Raw genomic sequence first — 16,809 nt, 5'->3', positions numbered from 1 at the left:
TTTTTAAATTGTTCACAATTATATGAGGACTTTGACCTGTCAGAGTGAAAGATCTAGTTAGATAGGGTTAGAAATTCTTTGGAAATTACTTGGTGAATAAGCAATATCTTTACTTTTAGGGAATAGCTAAGTAGCAGAAAGAAAATGAAACTTAAGTATTCAGTCAAGGCAGTTCAGAATGCCTAGCCTTGTTTTTGTCTGAAGGTACCAAAAGAGAATTGATAAATCCAGGTCTTCACTATTTACTCAGACAGAGGTGCTAAGGAATAAGGCAGAAATAGGCATTAACTGTATTTTTGACAAACTACCATCCACTGAAGTGATTTTAAACGTATGAGACTAAAAATACACTCAAGAAAACAGTGCAAACAAATCCAGGTGTAAAGAACTTGGTATATACCTACATTTTACATATACATATATTTATACACGCACATATTAAATTATATACACACACACCCCCCAATAAAATGCTGGCGTGATTAACCATTGATCGTTTTGTCAAGCGTTCTTTTTTTCCCTCAGGATGAACAGGATTTGGACTGGTGAAAAGAAACGATTAACAAAGGGAAGTCCTTGTAAAAAGCTTTATTGGATGAAAAACTAAGTTTCGTGGGGGGGGGGGAGTTTCCATTTCTGCTCTAGCCTCTTCCTCTGGTTTTTACCCCAAAGTGTCCGATACTACGGAAGCAGCTCCACGGATTTTGGCGAGAAAGCAGTGGTTCCCATCAGGAAGAAGCGAGCCGCGGGCCCCGAGGCGCGGCCCGGGGCAGGGGCAGGCCCGGGGCGCCCGGGGCAGGGGCAGGCCCGGGGCGCCCGGGGCAGCGGCGGCGCCGCGCGCCCTTGTGAGGTCAGGCGGCGGCGGCCGCGGGCGGCGGCGCGGCGGCGCCATTGTTAGCCAGGCCCCGCGGGCCGGGCCGTCAGTGCGGCCTGGGGGACCCGGGCCGCCGGCTGCTGCTCGGGGGGGGGGACTGGCCTCAGGCGCCTGAGCGCCGCGCCGCGCCGCGCGCACCCGCCGCCCGCACACAGAGCCCGCCCGCCCGCCCCGCGCGGCCATGGCCGGGGCAGGCCGGCGCTAGCCGCCCGCCCGCGCCCCGCCGCCCGCGCCTCGTCCCCCCGGCCAGGACCTAGAGAGAATGACGGAGGCCGCGACGAGCTGCGCAGGCGCCCAGCCCATCAGGTTTCTTGCTGGCAGCTGAGCCCGCGGGCACGATGGGAAGCCGGGGGCGCCGGGGGCCGGCGGCGCCCGGGCAGCTCTAGCGCGGGGGCACCCGCCCGCAGCGGCCTCGCTCTCGCAGCCGTCCCAGCCCCGCCCCTGCCTCAGCGTCCCCCCCCCGCCGCGCGCGCCGCGCCGCGCCGCGCCGTCTCCGTAGCCACGTGACCAGCCCTTCTCTTCCCAGCCCGCCTTCCTCGGTGAAGGGGAGAGGAGGGAGAGGAGGAAAAAAAAAAAAAAGACTCCACTTCCCAGAAGCCCTCGGCGACCCACGCCCCCGCCACCTCGCGCAGGCGCTGCCCGGGCCAAACGGACACGTTCGTCACGTGGGGGGCGGCCGGCCAATCCGGTTTGAATTTCATTTTTTTCACTCTCCCCCCCCTTCAGGAGCGGTTGTCCGATCAGATCGATCTAAGATGGCGACTGTGGAACCGGTGAGTGTCGCCTGGGGTCCCCCCCACCCCCTGCCGCGGCCCCGCGCCCGGCTCCCCCCCGGGGGCCCCGGACACTCCGCGGGCCGGCGCTCCCGGCGCGCACGCAGCGCCCGCCGCCCCCTCCCCCTCCGGCGGGCGCTGCCCCCCCTGGCGGCGGGGCGGCCGGGGGCGCCGGGGAGGCGGCGGCGGCGTGTAGCGCACATTCTCGTGGGGCCGGCGGCCGGGCCGTGGGGGAGGGGCGGCGGCGGCGCGAGGGGCCCGGATGGGCGGGGGCGGGGGGGGGGGCCGGGGGGGGGCCGGGGGGCCGGGGGTTGGCGGAGCGGGCGGCGGCACGCGCGCGGGGAGCGAGCCGGGGCGGCGGCGCGCGGCCGGGGCCCGGCCCGGAGGGGGCGGCGGGGAGCGGGCCGGGCCGGCCGGCGCGGCCTCCATTCATTCCTCCGGGCCCGGCGGCGCAGCGCGCATGCCCCGCGGGAGGGGGGGCGGGGGGCTCGGACCCCCGGAGCCTGCCCGGCGCGGCCGGGGCCGCTAGTGCGGACAGGGAGCCCGGCGGGGCCGGCCCGCGTCTTCTCCGGGTGCCCGGGCCCCGGGCCGGGCCGCGCCGCGCTTTGTCTCCGCGCGCGCTTACGCCGGCGCCGGCGCCGCGGCCGAGGAGCGGCCGGGCTTCTGCAGCGACAGCACGGTCACTTTAGACACAGCCGGGATCAGCTCCCGAGCTTCGGCACTTTTCTTTAGGTTTCTGTTTTTGGGCGAGGCAACGGGGCTCAGTGGCTCGTCTAAGGCCGCACAGCCAGGTCATTGTGAAGTGTCTGAGGCGGGATTTGAACCCAGGTCCTCCTGACTCCAGGGCCGGCGCTCTGTTCACTGTGCCACCTAGCCTTCTCTGGCTTTAGAACTTTCTAAGGTTCTTCCATCAAAAAAGAAGCAGAATGTTTAATTTTACTTATAATAACAAAGTTATTTAAAATATTTGCCACATCTTATGTCTAGTTCAAGCTGGACCAGGTAGGGAGCATCCACTCTCCAAGGTTACCCATAAAACCAAGCTTGTAGGAGGAATAACTTTTAAAGTAATAGTCTGATTCCCCAAAGACTTATTAATCTTTTGGGATTTGTTTGTGTGCTGTTCAAAACTCTATCACGTTTTCAGCTAGCCCAGTACTAAGTCGAAAAACCTCTATTAGAGCATTGAGAGTCTAGCGCTCTGGAGGATCACTTCCGGAGGTCGCCCCTGTCCCTTATCCCTTTAAGGGAAATTCTTGGAAGCTTCTGTTGCATGGATACATTGTCTGAATGGCGCTCCCGCAGACCCTGGCAAATGATTTGTAGTAAATGTAGTTGGAATTGGGTATTGTGGGCATTGTGAAGCCAAATTGAGTCTCTGTAAATTCAGAGCATGTATAAATTTGTACTTGGATGATTTGGTCCCTTCATACTTCCGAGTTTCTAAATAGCTTTTTAAAAAAATCACCTTGTGTTTTTTTAATCTTTTTGGTCATGATCATCATTGACATCGACCCTTTTTCAGAAGTGTTTTTTTTACAATTGAAGGAAATGTTAAATTTCAGTTAGATGTTAGTGAAAGTTTATGAAACCATGAAGAATTGCACCTTTTGAGTGAGTATTCTCTCAAGAGCCATTCCAAACCCTTTTAGATAAAAGATTTTTCTCTTTTATTTACACGTAAGGAAACTTGTTGACTCTGAAGAGAAATGGTGGTTAAATTACTTTTAAATTTTAGACTTTTTGGATTACTTAATTTTAGCGAATTTTTATTGTAAAACATCAAGCTTTGAGAAATTTATTAATAAGATTTTATGAGCAAATTAAATAGTTCTGTATTGCATTCTGTCAGATCTGCAGCCTATAATTTGAAAAGCCAGCATGTTGATAGGTGGCTTGGGAGTCTCACAAAGTGAGCATTTTACCATCATGACTTCTATCTGTCCTCTTTTTAAGTAGGCATTTAGAAAGCTTCTATGTGTCTGGATTATACCAAATAACAAATCATTTGACTTAATAATTGCTTTTGTGACATTTGATCTTAGAAAATACAGATATCAAAAGTATATATTTTTTAAGAGTTTACAAAATATCATTTTGTTTGAAAGTGTCTGAAATAAACATATTGTTATTTGAAAAATATGTTCTCAAACATGTTGATGTTTGAGAACAATTTAAAGTTCATCTAAAAATCCAGTCGTGTTTAATTAAAATATAAGTTGCTTTCTTCTCATTCCTGTGCTTTAAACTTAAATTTAAACTGTCAACTTCCTTTGGATAGACTACTGGGTAAATAATTGTTAAAAAGTTTTACAAAAAATACGTTCACCTCTGATTACAGTTTTAGACATTTTACACAGACTCAATTTTGTTTAGTAGTAACAATGCTCCCTAAGTCCCAACCTCCATTTTTAAAATCTATATACAAAATTGTAATTTGAAAGCATCAGAGGCAATCAGACTTCAATATAAATGTTTTAAAGGAAAACAACTTTTGTCTAACAATCTTAAAGAAATTTGTCATTACTAAATCTTAAGTTTGCATTTGTGCATATGTAAAATACATTCTTTATGGTTCACCTTCTGACATCTACCCCTGGAACATAAAATGTGTTAACACTTTTTTTCAGTTTTCCTTTGTGGAAAGAGAATATTTTCTAGGTGAATTATTTGAGGTAAAAATAGCACTTTATTTACTTTATATGGGCTTTATTATACATCATATACAACGTTTCTAATTCTTTGCATTGACTGTCTTATGTTCCTGGAAAGAATTCCCTTCTTTTTGGTCACTTCAAGTCTTAGCTTGAGACACAGCCTTTCTGATCACCTAGTTGTTAGTTGTTGGTATTTGCCCTTCCTGCCCCCGCCCCCCCCCATGGGGATGTAAACTGTGGAGGACAGGGATTCTTACACTTTTGTCTGGAACAATACCTGGCAACCTAATAATCACTTATTCAGTGTTTGTTGACTGATTTGTTTTGCATTTACTTATATGTGTTATCTCCCCCCCCCCTTCTTGTTCTTTCCTGCTCCCTCCCCAATAGAAAATAGGCTTTTTGAGAGAGGAGGATCTATTTTCTTATGTTTTGAAGTCTTTTTAACCCCTAACATTGCTTCTGAATTGATTTGAATGTTTCCTGTAATTTTCCCAAACAACAAATTCTCTTTTTATTCTGGCTGCATAGAGTTTTCTTATTAAAACAAATTTCATTTATATGTGTGTGTGTGTACATATATATGTACACACACACACACACACACATATATATAGATACGAACTATCAAAATCATCTCTTTTATGGTCACTTTGACACTTAATTTTTTATTTTGATTGGTTTTCTAATCCTTTGTTTGATGGCTTATTAACTCTGAATTAGCGTCTTTTTAAAATATGTATTGTCATAATAGAGGCATTGAATATTTTTCCAATTAAGCTTTCCTTGTTTTAATTAATGAGTATTTTTGGTAGGTTAACCTTTTTTTGTGCATTTTGTAGTTATTTTTAGTGCAGTTTCTTTTTTCTCTGCCCTCTTGGATTTGTTTGGTGTGTTTTTATTTTGTGTGATGAATTTGTGGGCATATTTTATATCCTGTTTTACTACTGGTATTTTTTATTGAATCACTGAGGTTCATTCTCTAACTTCTTACCATCTAGATAGAAATAATTGATAATCTTGTTAGCCTTTATTCCCTTTGTCTTTTATCTTGTTGCTAAATGCTATATGAAACAATAGCAATAATAAATAGCTTTTCTTTATCTTTAGTTATTGGAAAGTCTAGTTTTCTCCATTACAAAAAAAATGGTAGTTTAGGCCTTTGGGGTAGATAATGTTCTTAAGGCTACAGAGATATAGTGGATAGAGCAGATGTGAATAAGGAAGAGATCTGATTTCAAGTCAGATAGACTGGCTATATGTGACCCTGAGCCAGTCATTAAATCTTCCTGTGGCCTAGGCACCTTCAAATTGTAGATAGAGAATTTCTTTATCCCAGTTACTGAGTACTAATCACTTGAAAATACTTATCATATTGAGTTCATTATTCTGATACTTTTTTCTCATCTCTCTGGTATTCTGCAAATAAATTTTTGAAATAATAGATGCTTATTATATACATCATGTATTTCCTCTACTCATAATATTTCTTAATTTGAATGAATGCAGGGTGATACTATTCTGAATAAGTTGATACTTGATATTAAGATTTGTGATTTTTTTAAAAGCCTCAACTGTTTTGTGTTTTTGGATTTATGCTATTGTCCTATATTCATTTATAATTTTTTTGGTTTTTTTGCAAGGCAAATGAGGTTAAGTGGCTTGCCCAAGGCCACATGGCTAGGTAATTATTAAGTGTCTGAGACCAGATTTGAACCCAGGTACTCCTGACTCCAGGGCCGAATGCTTTATCCACTGCGCCACCTAGCTGCCCCAATATAATTTTCTAATCATGTAGAAGAAACCCAAGAAAATAGCACTGAATTTGGGGACTACTTAAACTTGAGAAAATCTCGATTAATAATCAGAAATTTTGTTGGTGTCTTTGGGAAAATAAATTTTTACTTCCTTACGCATTCTATTTGATTTCAGTGGTATTGATTATTTTTTGATGAAAATAGCACTTACCCCCATGAAGCTTGTACAACTGGATAATTTATTTGTAATTAAAGACTAATTTCATACTCAGATTAGCTACAGAAGACTTCAGAAAGAAGATGAATGTGTGTGTGTGTGTGTGTGTGTGTGTATACACACATATATATGCATACATACATGTTTGTCTATTGGTAGCCATCTGGGAGGAGGGAAAAAAAGAAAAGTTACATGATCTGTTATGTTTAAAGGGAAAAGCAGATTGTACATAATAGAATTGCAATTTCATGTGAGAAGTAAAAAATGATTTCCCTAGGCTATGCTAGCCTATTAGTTCTTAATAAAGTTAGTGTTTGGTAAATAGAAAAATGATAATTGGCCAAATCTTCTATTTGGAGGATTTGCAAAAGCATAAAAAGTTTTTAAGTGAATAGGAAATCTTTAAAACCAAAGTTAACTTTATATTTTCAGGGAGTTCTAGTTTTAAATTCTATACTTGTAACTGTTGTAGCGACAGTCAGTGAGGTGGCTATATTTAAAAGCCTTACTATTTCTAATAATAAACCTTTCTTAAGTGGTCATCCAAATAGAATATGAAATAATTTCTTTAACTTTTACTGTTAATTTTTTGTTTCCATATAATGTACAATTATATAGGCAGTTCACAGAAGGAAAGAGTAGTAATTACAACTAAAAGATACTAAAATTAAAGTTTGATTATGTACATTTTTGTCGGTGCTTTAATACCAAGAATAGTACTTCAGATTAGTTGGAAAAGGATTTATACATAAAAGAACACTTCAGTCTTTGAAACAGTCAAAAGACATTAGGAAATCTCTTTGCACTAGCATTAGAACTGAAATGGGGTTTTAGTTGTTACTGTATTTAAATGATTTGTGTGTCACTAAATAACAAATGCTTACATTTAGTGGTAGATTCCAAATACTACAAGAAGAATATTTACTTCTCTGATTTGTTGTGTATTTTTATTTGCAGAATTGCCTGTTTTTGTAATTCTAGCATTCAGTTTTTGAAGTTTGAACTCTAATCCCACTATATACTATATCAGTTTATTTAATCAACAATTTAGAAATGTATAAGCCAGTATTGTCTTACAAATTAACACTTTTATTTTTTAGTATTCCTTCAGCCTTAGTCTTAGGCTGTTGAATGGTTTCTCTAGTATCTCCTCTTGTTCTCCCCAGACAGTAAGTAAAAAGGATCTTGATGATATTCTGATTGGATCATTGCTGCTACAAAAACTGTCTTTTAGATACTTCTCTCTCTCTCTCTCTCTATATATATATATATATATGCATATATATGTATATGTATGCACATATATATACACACATACATACACACACATACACATATATATGCCATCACTTGGTAATGAATAAAATTCTTATTTTTTTACTTTTTGCAAGGCTAAAATTTTGTTGTGAGATGGATGGAATTGTTTAGATCAAGCAAGATTTATGATATGTGGAAGTAGAAAGTTATCCCTCATGCAAAGTATATATTCATGTTACCAGAAGACTGTTAATTAGAGATATTTTACTTTCCTGGAGGAAGAATATTGGGGTTCCTATTTTATGAGGGTTGTCTTTGAAGTTCTATTACCTAGGTCCATTCTTGAGAGGTAATCTGAAGAATAAATCATCATTTTGATGATTGAACATACTGTGTTTTGGGGGAAAATACTAACCTAGTCATTGAATTTTAATCCAAATAGATTTAATGAATCCAAAAGAAAGAAATTTAGAAAAGTTCAGACCAGCCAGTCAGCTTTGAAATGAACATGAAGCAGTTTTCATGTCTTCTTTGTAGTTCTTCAGTACTTAAATTTTTGTCTATATGTCCATTATATTCATCTCTTAATTTTTTAAAAGAAAAATTTCTCCATTTAAAAGCATTTCTATACAAAAAGCAGGAAAAAGATTCTGTATGAAACTTGTTTTCATAGAGCTTCATGTTCATTTCAAAATTCTCTTGCTTGTTTACTTTTTTCTGAACTTTCTGTTGGCATTTGTGACTTTGAAAAGTTTTAGTCCACTTTTTTGTCTCTCTCCAAAACCCCCGTCAGAAACTGAACCAAAGAGTTTTTTCAAAAAACGAACCTTGGGCAGCTAGGTGGTGCAGTGGATAAAGCAACAGTCCCTGGAGTGAGGAGTACCTGGGTTCAAATCCGGTCTCAGACACTTAATAATTACCTAGCCGTGTGGCCTTGGGCAAGTCACTTAGCCCCATTTGCCTTGCAAAAACCTAAAAAAAAATAAAATAAAACCTCTTTGTAACAAGTAAATAAAATCGAGCAAAGCAGATTTACCTATTGACCCTTTCAGTGAGGTAACAGATTTAATCAGTTCCTCTTATTAAAGTGTGCCTTTTATATCAGACAGTATCAGTTACTCTGGATACAAAGACAAAAACTGGATCCCTGCCATCAGGGAGTTCACATTCTAATGGAGGTGACACCTTGAAAACAACTATGTTTGTTTGATTATATAGTATAAATGAGTGGTAATCTGTGGAGGGATGAGAGGGACCCAAGAAAATGGAAATTGAACTGAATCTTTTTAATATAGGTATTTTATTTGTTTTCCAATTATATATAATAGTAGTTTCTACCTAGGTTTTTTTGTAATGTTTTGAATCTTAGTTGTTCCCCCAACCTCCCTCCCCCCCCCCAGTCTGACAATCTTTACATTGTTTGCCTGTTATACATGGGTCAGAATTAAAGTGTTGTTGGATACAATGTAACTAACAGTGCCTTTTGGGGGCGATGGGGGGAGGAAAACAAGAATGGGGGAAAATTGTAAATAAAATCTTATCATTGAGGGAACAAAAATAAAATATAACTGAGCAAAATTACGTAGTACATAAGAGAATTTTCTAAAAAAATAATTGAAAGTAATAGTCTTTGGTCTTTGTTTAAACCCCACTGTTCTTTCTTTGGGTACATTTGGTATTCTCCATAGCAGATACCCTAAAATTGTCCTTGATTGTTCCACTGATGAAATGAGCAAGTCCATTAAGTTTGATCATCGCTCCCATGTTGCCATTACAATGCTCAATTTTCTTATGCTTCTGAATTGAGTTGAATCTTAAAGGAAGAAGCTAGGAGGGGAAGAGTATATTAGATTTGGGACACTCCTTAAATTGAAATTGAGAATGGCCTGTTGGAGGAATGGTAAAAGGAGGTCATTGTATCCTTTTCACAGTGTGTGTGTGTGTGTGGGGGGGGGGATAAAAAGTAAGAACTATCAAAAGGGTAGTGTGATTAAAGCTAGTAAAAATCCATTGAGTTCAGAGATGAAGGATCTTGTGTGAGGGTCTTATTGTTGGCAAGGAAGAGCTAGGGTCTGTGGGTTTCAGGGCATTTGGGGGTTGGGTCAGGGGAGGTAAGATGTAGGCAGGACTAGAAAGATAGGAGGAGATCAGGTTATGAAGGGCTGAGAAGGATTTGATCCTGGAGGTAGTAGGTGGAGTTTATTGAGTAGGAGAGTGACATGGTCAGACCTATGCTTTGTAGGAACATTCTGGCTGAATGGAAGATAGACTTGAAGTGTGTTAAGAAGCTGGAAAAGTGAAGTATAAGAGCTTTCTGCATCATTTGGAATCTTTGAGAGTAGTAAACAAGGAACATATAGAAAGATGCTAGTCATCACATTGATCAGAATTCTTCATTCTTTCAAAATTGTTTTTCCTTTGCTTTCTTATGGAATGTGTTCTGTTGTTTCTAAAATCATCTCTTTGACATTTGTTATGGCCCAGTAATATTGGTTTACCTACCACAGTTTCAGCATAAGGAAGTTTTTGTTTTTTGCTATTTCTTTTCAGTATTCCTTTTGTAGTATTATCCCCCCTTGATATATAATCCCTTTCCCTTTTCTTATCCCTGTTCTTATTTCCTGTTGAGTTTAATATCAAACTGCATGTTCAATCCTCCTTGACCTCTGTCTGTATATTCTTCTCCTTCAATCTGTTAGAACAAATAGTAAGGCTCTTCTCCTTTCTGTGTACCACTAATATCCCTGCTACCTTCTCTTCTTTTGTCCCTCTGCAAACTTTTTAAAATAGACCCAAATCAACCAGCAGAATCAATTTTTTCTCATTTAACTCAAATATTAAAATATTAAGGTTCTGCTGTGGTATACTTGTTTCTTTTCCCCATATTAAAATGTTAGCATCATATACATCATTACAATTGCTCAAGTACATTTACCTTTCTAGATACCCATCCTGAAAACTCTAGTCTTTTCATCAAAAAATTTTGAGTTCTATGAATGGTTCAGTTTTTCAGGGCAAATTATTTTTGGTGTATATCTTTTAGGTTTTGAAATATTGCTTCCTAAATAGCTGTTAGATTTTTGGTAATTCTGATTTAAGTTCTTGGTGTTGGAACCACTGCTTTCTAGATACTTGTGTTTTTATTTGACATGGAAGCTCCAGATGAGGTTTATGCTCTCTGTCATTGATTCCTACTTTGATGTTTTAGTTTTCAAGATTAATTGGATTAGTTTTTCTTCTTCTCTGAGTTACTTTTCCAAATCTTCCTTTGAGAGCTTTTATTTCATGGTTTATCTCTTTGGGTTTTTTTCCCCCAGATATTCACAGAGTCCTTGTGGAAAAACCATTCTTTTTCCTTTGGTTATAATTTTTATGGATTTAAAGCTTTTTGTGGCCTTAATAATTGTACTGATTTTTGGTACTTTCTAATTTTATTTGGTTCTTGATTTGGAATTCTTAACATGGGTTAAGATTTAACTTCTTGAGGAGCTTTTTAAAGGATTGGTTGACCTTTCTTTCTTCTATTTTCTTATCTTTTGAGGTTTAAAGTGCTCAATATTCAGGAACCTCTGTCTTCCCTGAATGTCCAAGTTTTTGGTCTGGGACTGTCATCTCTGTGGCTAGGAGTCCACTCTTTGGTTCTTTCCCTGCCGTTCTCCCCCCACCCCCCCAAGGGAGTGGGGTTGAGATTTGCCGGAGGTCACACACTAGTTAATTATTAAGTGCCTGAGGTCTGATTTGAATTCAGGTCCTCCTCACTCTAGGGCTGATGCTCTATCCATTGTGCCACTTAGTTGCCCCCCACCCCTTGGTTTCTTTGAGAAGTACACCCTGCACTGGCTTGGACTTTGTTGGAGAAGATTGCCTTTATTTCCTACTGACTTAAGACTTTTTTTTTTTATAGTTTGTGGTTGAAGTTGCTTTAATGTAGTTTCTAAGTGGATAAGTTTGTTGATCATTCGCTCTGATGTCAAGTGGATTTCTGAGTTTTGCTGTAGTGGGGTATAGGGGAGCTGGGCAGGACTACTCCCCATTTCAGCATTCATCTTGACAAAATATCCTAATATTCTCTCTCTTTTTTGGCAAGGCAAATGGGGTTAAATGGCTTGCTTGGGGTTAAGACCACACAGCTAGGTAATTATTAAGTGTCTGAGGTCAGATTTGAACTCAGGTACTCCTGACTCCAGAGCCGGTGCTCTATCCACTGCTCCTAATATTCTCTTAAGTCATCTTCTGTGTGATATTGTTATTTAGTTCTTGAGAGATATTCTGTATCTTGTATTTGCAGAACCAGCAAAATATTAATATTCAAAAGACAAGCCTTTGCTTATGGGAATCTTGAGATTAGTAAGAGTTTTGTAGCTTCTGGAAATAATAGCCTGCAGTCTTTTGCCTGTTTATTTTTTTAATGTGATAACTGTGAAAATGGAGAGTTGTTAAATTGTTTTTTAAGGAGTTTTATATACATTTTAAAAAATAAGTGCTTAGGAAATAACTTAGTGGGGAGAGTTTTTCATTTATTGGGTTTTTTAAAAGTAGACTTTAATCAGCAAGTCCAAATGATCTTGTATTCTTTGCACCTTTCAGTTTTATGATTATAAAAAATTGGTCTACTGTAAAATGTTGCTTATGTTACCTTGCATGAGTTCATAAACATCTTCCCAGACTTTTCTGAACCTATTCCTATGATCATTTCTTACCTGCAATATTCTTACTAGTATAATGAATGCATTGCATTTATATACCATAATTTGTTGATGGATGCTACCTTAGGGTTATTTATATTTTCCAAGAATTAGTATTGATTGGAGATCAACATGCTGTGAAAGAGTTTATAAGGGAAGGAAAATGGGGATACCTAAGAAGTAAGACTAAGAATATAATTATGTTATTTTGTTTTGTTTTGGGGTTTTTTTTCCCAAGGCAGTGGGTGGGACTTGCCCAAGGTCTCACAGCTAGGTAATAAGTGTCTGAGGTCAAATCTGAACTCAGGTCCTCCTGACTCCAGGGCTGCTGCTCTATCCATTGCGCCACTTAGCTGCCCCAAATGTGATAATTTTAGACAAGGCAAAGGGGCCATATAGATTATTCTAGTTAAGAATCCTCTACATTTTGCAAATGAGGAAACAGACTTGGGCAGAGTTGCATATGGTCACATGATTTTTAGAAGATTGGGAATAATGTCTCTTGATTTCTGCTGAATCAATGTTTGTATTCTATCAGACTGAGTTCTAAATTGCAGGTATTTTCCAAAATATGGTCAGTCTGTAAATCTTATTGTTCTTTTCCAGTGGTCAGGGACGGAATCTGTGAGTCATCTACCATTTTGGGTTAATTCAAAATTAACTTTTTCCCAGTTTTAAGAAGGTACTCTCTATAATATCCTAAATTTAAAAAACCTTTTAATTTGTTTTTGTTTCCCCATTGCAGTAGTGGTAAGCAAACAGATATTGGCTCCTGCATTGATGGCTTGGGGCTTTGTACAAGTCAGCTTGAGTGAATCTCTTATGTAAAATGGAGATACCAGTCTAGCTTATTTCAGAACTGTAATGAGGGTAAGATAAAAGTTGAAAGTCATATAAATTTGTAATCTTTCTATACAGCTCTAAGTATTGCTTATGAAAATGGAAGAGAGGTTTTTGAAGTGTTTTATTGGAAAATTCTTGGTTTTAAGCATTTAGAAAGAAGCCTTTTATAACATTTTTTCATTTAGATTCCTCTAGTCATGTGTTGCTGCCCTTCATATGTAAAGATAATGCTCCAGACCCACCCTCTCTGTAGGTCATTTGTTTGGTTCTTTTTTTTTTTCTTCTAGCTTGAGCTTCCCAGATCAGTTTTGGTGACTGATGGCTGTGATTGAGGAGTTCAGTCTGTGACCATAAAATAGTATTTTGTGAAACTGAAAAGCTCAGCCATGCTCTTAATGAATCTTCAAATAGATTCTACTGACTAGAAAATGAATGTTATGCAGTATTATCTATTAATTTTGGTTTGAGAATACCATGATGTCCTCTCGGTGTTCATTAAAAAAAATTGCATTTAGAATTGTTGAAATGTTTTTATACTCAAGTTCTCTCACTTTGTTTCACATGCTGTTCCTCCAAAATTTTTAGGAATCATTGAAATGAAAACATGAATTTGAGTCATTTGATGCTCCTAGCTCTGAATAGTTCTTATTTACCCTTCTGCCTTGTTAATTCTGGGCTTCCTTTTGATCTTTCAGATTTTGTTAGCTGTTTATGTCTCTTCAAGTGGTTCTCTGGCCACACTACACTAAATTGACCCGAATTCCAGTTTTACATTTCATGAAGCAGGTGTGAGGTGATATAGTCTGGTGGATAGGGAGCCAATCTTGAAGCCAGAAATCAATCAACAAGCACTTAACGAAATGCTTACTATGTAGCAGAAATAAATCTGTTAACTTCCCATTGTGTGAGGATCCTGACTGTACAAGTACAATGTAACCTCCTACCTAGAAATTCCAATCTAAAGGGAGAGATACCTACAGAAATAATGTAAGGGTAAAGTACAAAGTAGTTAAATATAAAGTATTTGGGAGGGAAAGGACTAGCACTTAAGGAAATCAGAAAAGGGCAATGGTAGAAGATGGCAGGGGAACTATGTTAAAGAACAAGAGGTGAGGAAAGAGAGGGCATTCTGGGCATGATGAATCTTCAGTTTGTTGCTCTGAAGCCTCTGAGTTTAAAAAGAAATGTTCTGGATGGCTAGGTGGCACAGCGAATAGAGCATTAGCCCCGGAGTCCGGAGTACCTGAGTTCAAATTCTGCCTTAGATGCTTAATAATTAACTAGCTGTGTAGCCTTGGGCAAGCCACTTAACCCCAGGATTTGAACACAGGTCCTCCTGATTCCAGGGCTGGCGCTCTATTCACTACGCCACCTAGCTGCTTTCATTTGTGCCATTTTTTAATAATAATTACCCAATAGTGTATTTTTTCCTGTCAGTCTTCAGATCTTCATCCAGTTGCATGAGGTGCCTTTAGAGTCTTTAAAACTTGAATTTGACACATTGTTTTGTGCTTTAACTTCCCATTTTTGCCAGACAATTGTATGAGAATTAATTGTATTTTTCATCCTATCTCCATGCATGTGATTGCCTTTTGAAGTGTGACTCTGAATCAATGGTTATATTTTATTGTTCAGTCATTCGGTTGTGTCCAGCTTTGTTGACCCCTTTTGGAATTTTCTTGGCAAAGATACTGGGGTAGTTTGCCATTTCCTTCTTTAGCTCATTTGACAGGTGAGGAAGTTGATGTAAACACAGGGTTGTCTGAATCCAGATTTGAACTCAGGACTCTAGGTTCTGTACCACCTAGCTACCTTGTGGCATGAAATAGTTCCCCAGATATTGGAAGTGTTGTAACTTGGCACACGCGCACATGTGTGTGTGTTTTGAACTGAACCAAGGATTTCCTCTATAAGGAACTCTCTTTACATGATCTCTTTCTATAGAGAGCTTGTTGTATGTCACATAGTTTGTATCAGAGATAAAACTGGAACCTAGGTATTTCTGAGTTGACTTTCTAATCATCCTGCCATTATACATTTTCTGGATATAGGGAAATATGCTTTCAGAAATAAATTAGAATAGATTTAATTTATAAATACTTAGCTATAATATATAAGCCATACAAATATGGATTATCTCATTTTGAGTTCCGCAATTTTCTTTCTCTTTGTCTCCCCCTCTCATGACAGTGAGTAAATTTGATATGAGTTAAGCATGTGCAGTCATATTTGACATATTTCTATGTTGGTCATACTGTGAAAGAAGAATTAGAACTAAAAGGAAAAGCAAACCATGGGGAAAAGAAAAAAAGTTTTAAAATGTGGAAAATAATATGCTTTGGTTTATATTCACACTATAGTTTTTCTCTGCATATGGATGTTGTTTTTCATCACAAGTTTTTTAGAATTGTCCTTGATCACTGAACTTGCTGAGAGGAGCCTAAGTTCATTATAGTTGATCCTCACACAATGTCACTGTTAATGTGTGCAATGGTTTACTGATTCTGCTCACTTCACTCAGCATCAGTTCATATGCAAGTCTTTTTAGGCTTTTTTTGAAATCCTCCTGCTCATCATCACAATAATATTCACAATATCTCATCCATTTAATATAATTTGTTCAGCCATTCATGGGACAATCCCTCAATTTCCGATTCTTTGTCAACACAAAAAGAACCTGCTATAAATATTTTTGTATGTGTGGGGTTTTTTCCTCTTTTATTGTGCTCTCTGGTTTACAGAAATAGTAGTGGTATTACTGGATCAGAGGGTATAAGTAGTTTGATAGCACTTTGAGCATAGTTGCAACAGTGTACTAGTATCCCAGTTTTCCCACATCCCTCCAACATTGATCTTTTTCCCTTTTTTTGTCATTTTAACCAATCTCAGAGGTTGCTAATTTGCATTTCTCTAATAATGATTTAGAGCATTTTTTCATATGACTGGGAGCTTTAATTTCTTCAACTGGAAACCACCTGTTCATAATGTCCTTTGATCATTTATCAAATGGGGAATGAATGACTTGCATTATAAATTTTACTAAGTTCTCTATGTAGTTTAGAAATTAATCTTTTATCAGAAACACTAGCTGTGAAAATTGTTTCCTAACTTTCTGCATTCTTTCTAACCATGATTGCATTAGTCCTTGATCTGTTTTCTAGATTAGTTTATGTTGCCAATGATATATTTCAGACTTCAATTTATTTTTCCTTTTTTTCCCTTTTTTTTTTGCAAGGCAAATGGGGTTAAGTGGCTTGCCCAAGGCCACACAGCTAGGTAATTATTAAGTGTCTAAGGTCATATTTGAACTCAGGTACTCCTGACTCCAGGGCCGGCGCTCTGTCCACTGTGCCACCTAGCTTCCCCCCCCCCCCCTTTTTCCATTTTTGACTGCTTTGTTTCTTGATGTGTTATGAAATCATTATCTTCTCACTCAATTCTAATTTTTAAGGAATTGTTGTGAGGGGTTTTTAAATACGCAATTGAGCCCAATGATCCATCATATTGTTATTTTTCTTATATGAACTCATCATTAGATGTGCTAGTATTTTGTGTAATAATGATGGCTTTTTGTTCTTAACTGATTTTTCCCTATCCAGGCATCTTTGTGACCTGTGACATTTGCAGGATGATTGATTGGGGGCATTCTGCATCTAAACTATAGAGGTGTAGCAAAATAGACTCTTAAAATGATTTGAAGCTGATTGTATTTTTGTTAGCTTCATTATACTCAACTGTGAATATTA

General features: G+C 39.3%; 1 protein-coding gene across 2 annotated transcripts in view; it reads left to right on the top strand.

Annotated features, from left to right (window-relative positions):
• Positions 1–930: 930 nt before the first annotated feature.
• EIF4E (eukaryotic translation initiation factor 4E) overlaps positions 931–16,809 on the top strand; it is a 41,317-nt gene continuing 25,438 nt past the window's right edge. The window contains exons 1-2 of one of the 2 annotated variants that reach the window (XM_074228081.1): positions 931–1,180; positions 1,601–1,647. In XM_074228081.1, coding sequence (XP_074084182.1) covers positions 1,630–1,647 — 18 coding nt within the window. In that variant the 5' untranslated portion in view covers positions 931–1,180; positions 1,601–1,629. Of the gene's footprint in view, positions 1,648–16,809 lie in introns of both variants that reach the window. The other variant, XM_074228080.1, reaches the window with a different exon arrangement.

The sequence above is a fragment of the Macrotis lagotis genome, chromosome 3, assembly GCF_037893015.1.
Source record: "Macrotis lagotis isolate mMagLag1 chromosome 3, bilby.v1.9.chrom.fasta, whole genome shotgun sequence".
Lineage (NCBI taxonomy): Eukaryota > Metazoa > Chordata > Mammalia > Peramelemorphia > Peramelidae > Macrotis > Macrotis lagotis.
The sequence above is the reverse complement of the archived record's forward strand: the minus strand, read 5'-3'. Positions and strand labels throughout refer to the sequence as shown.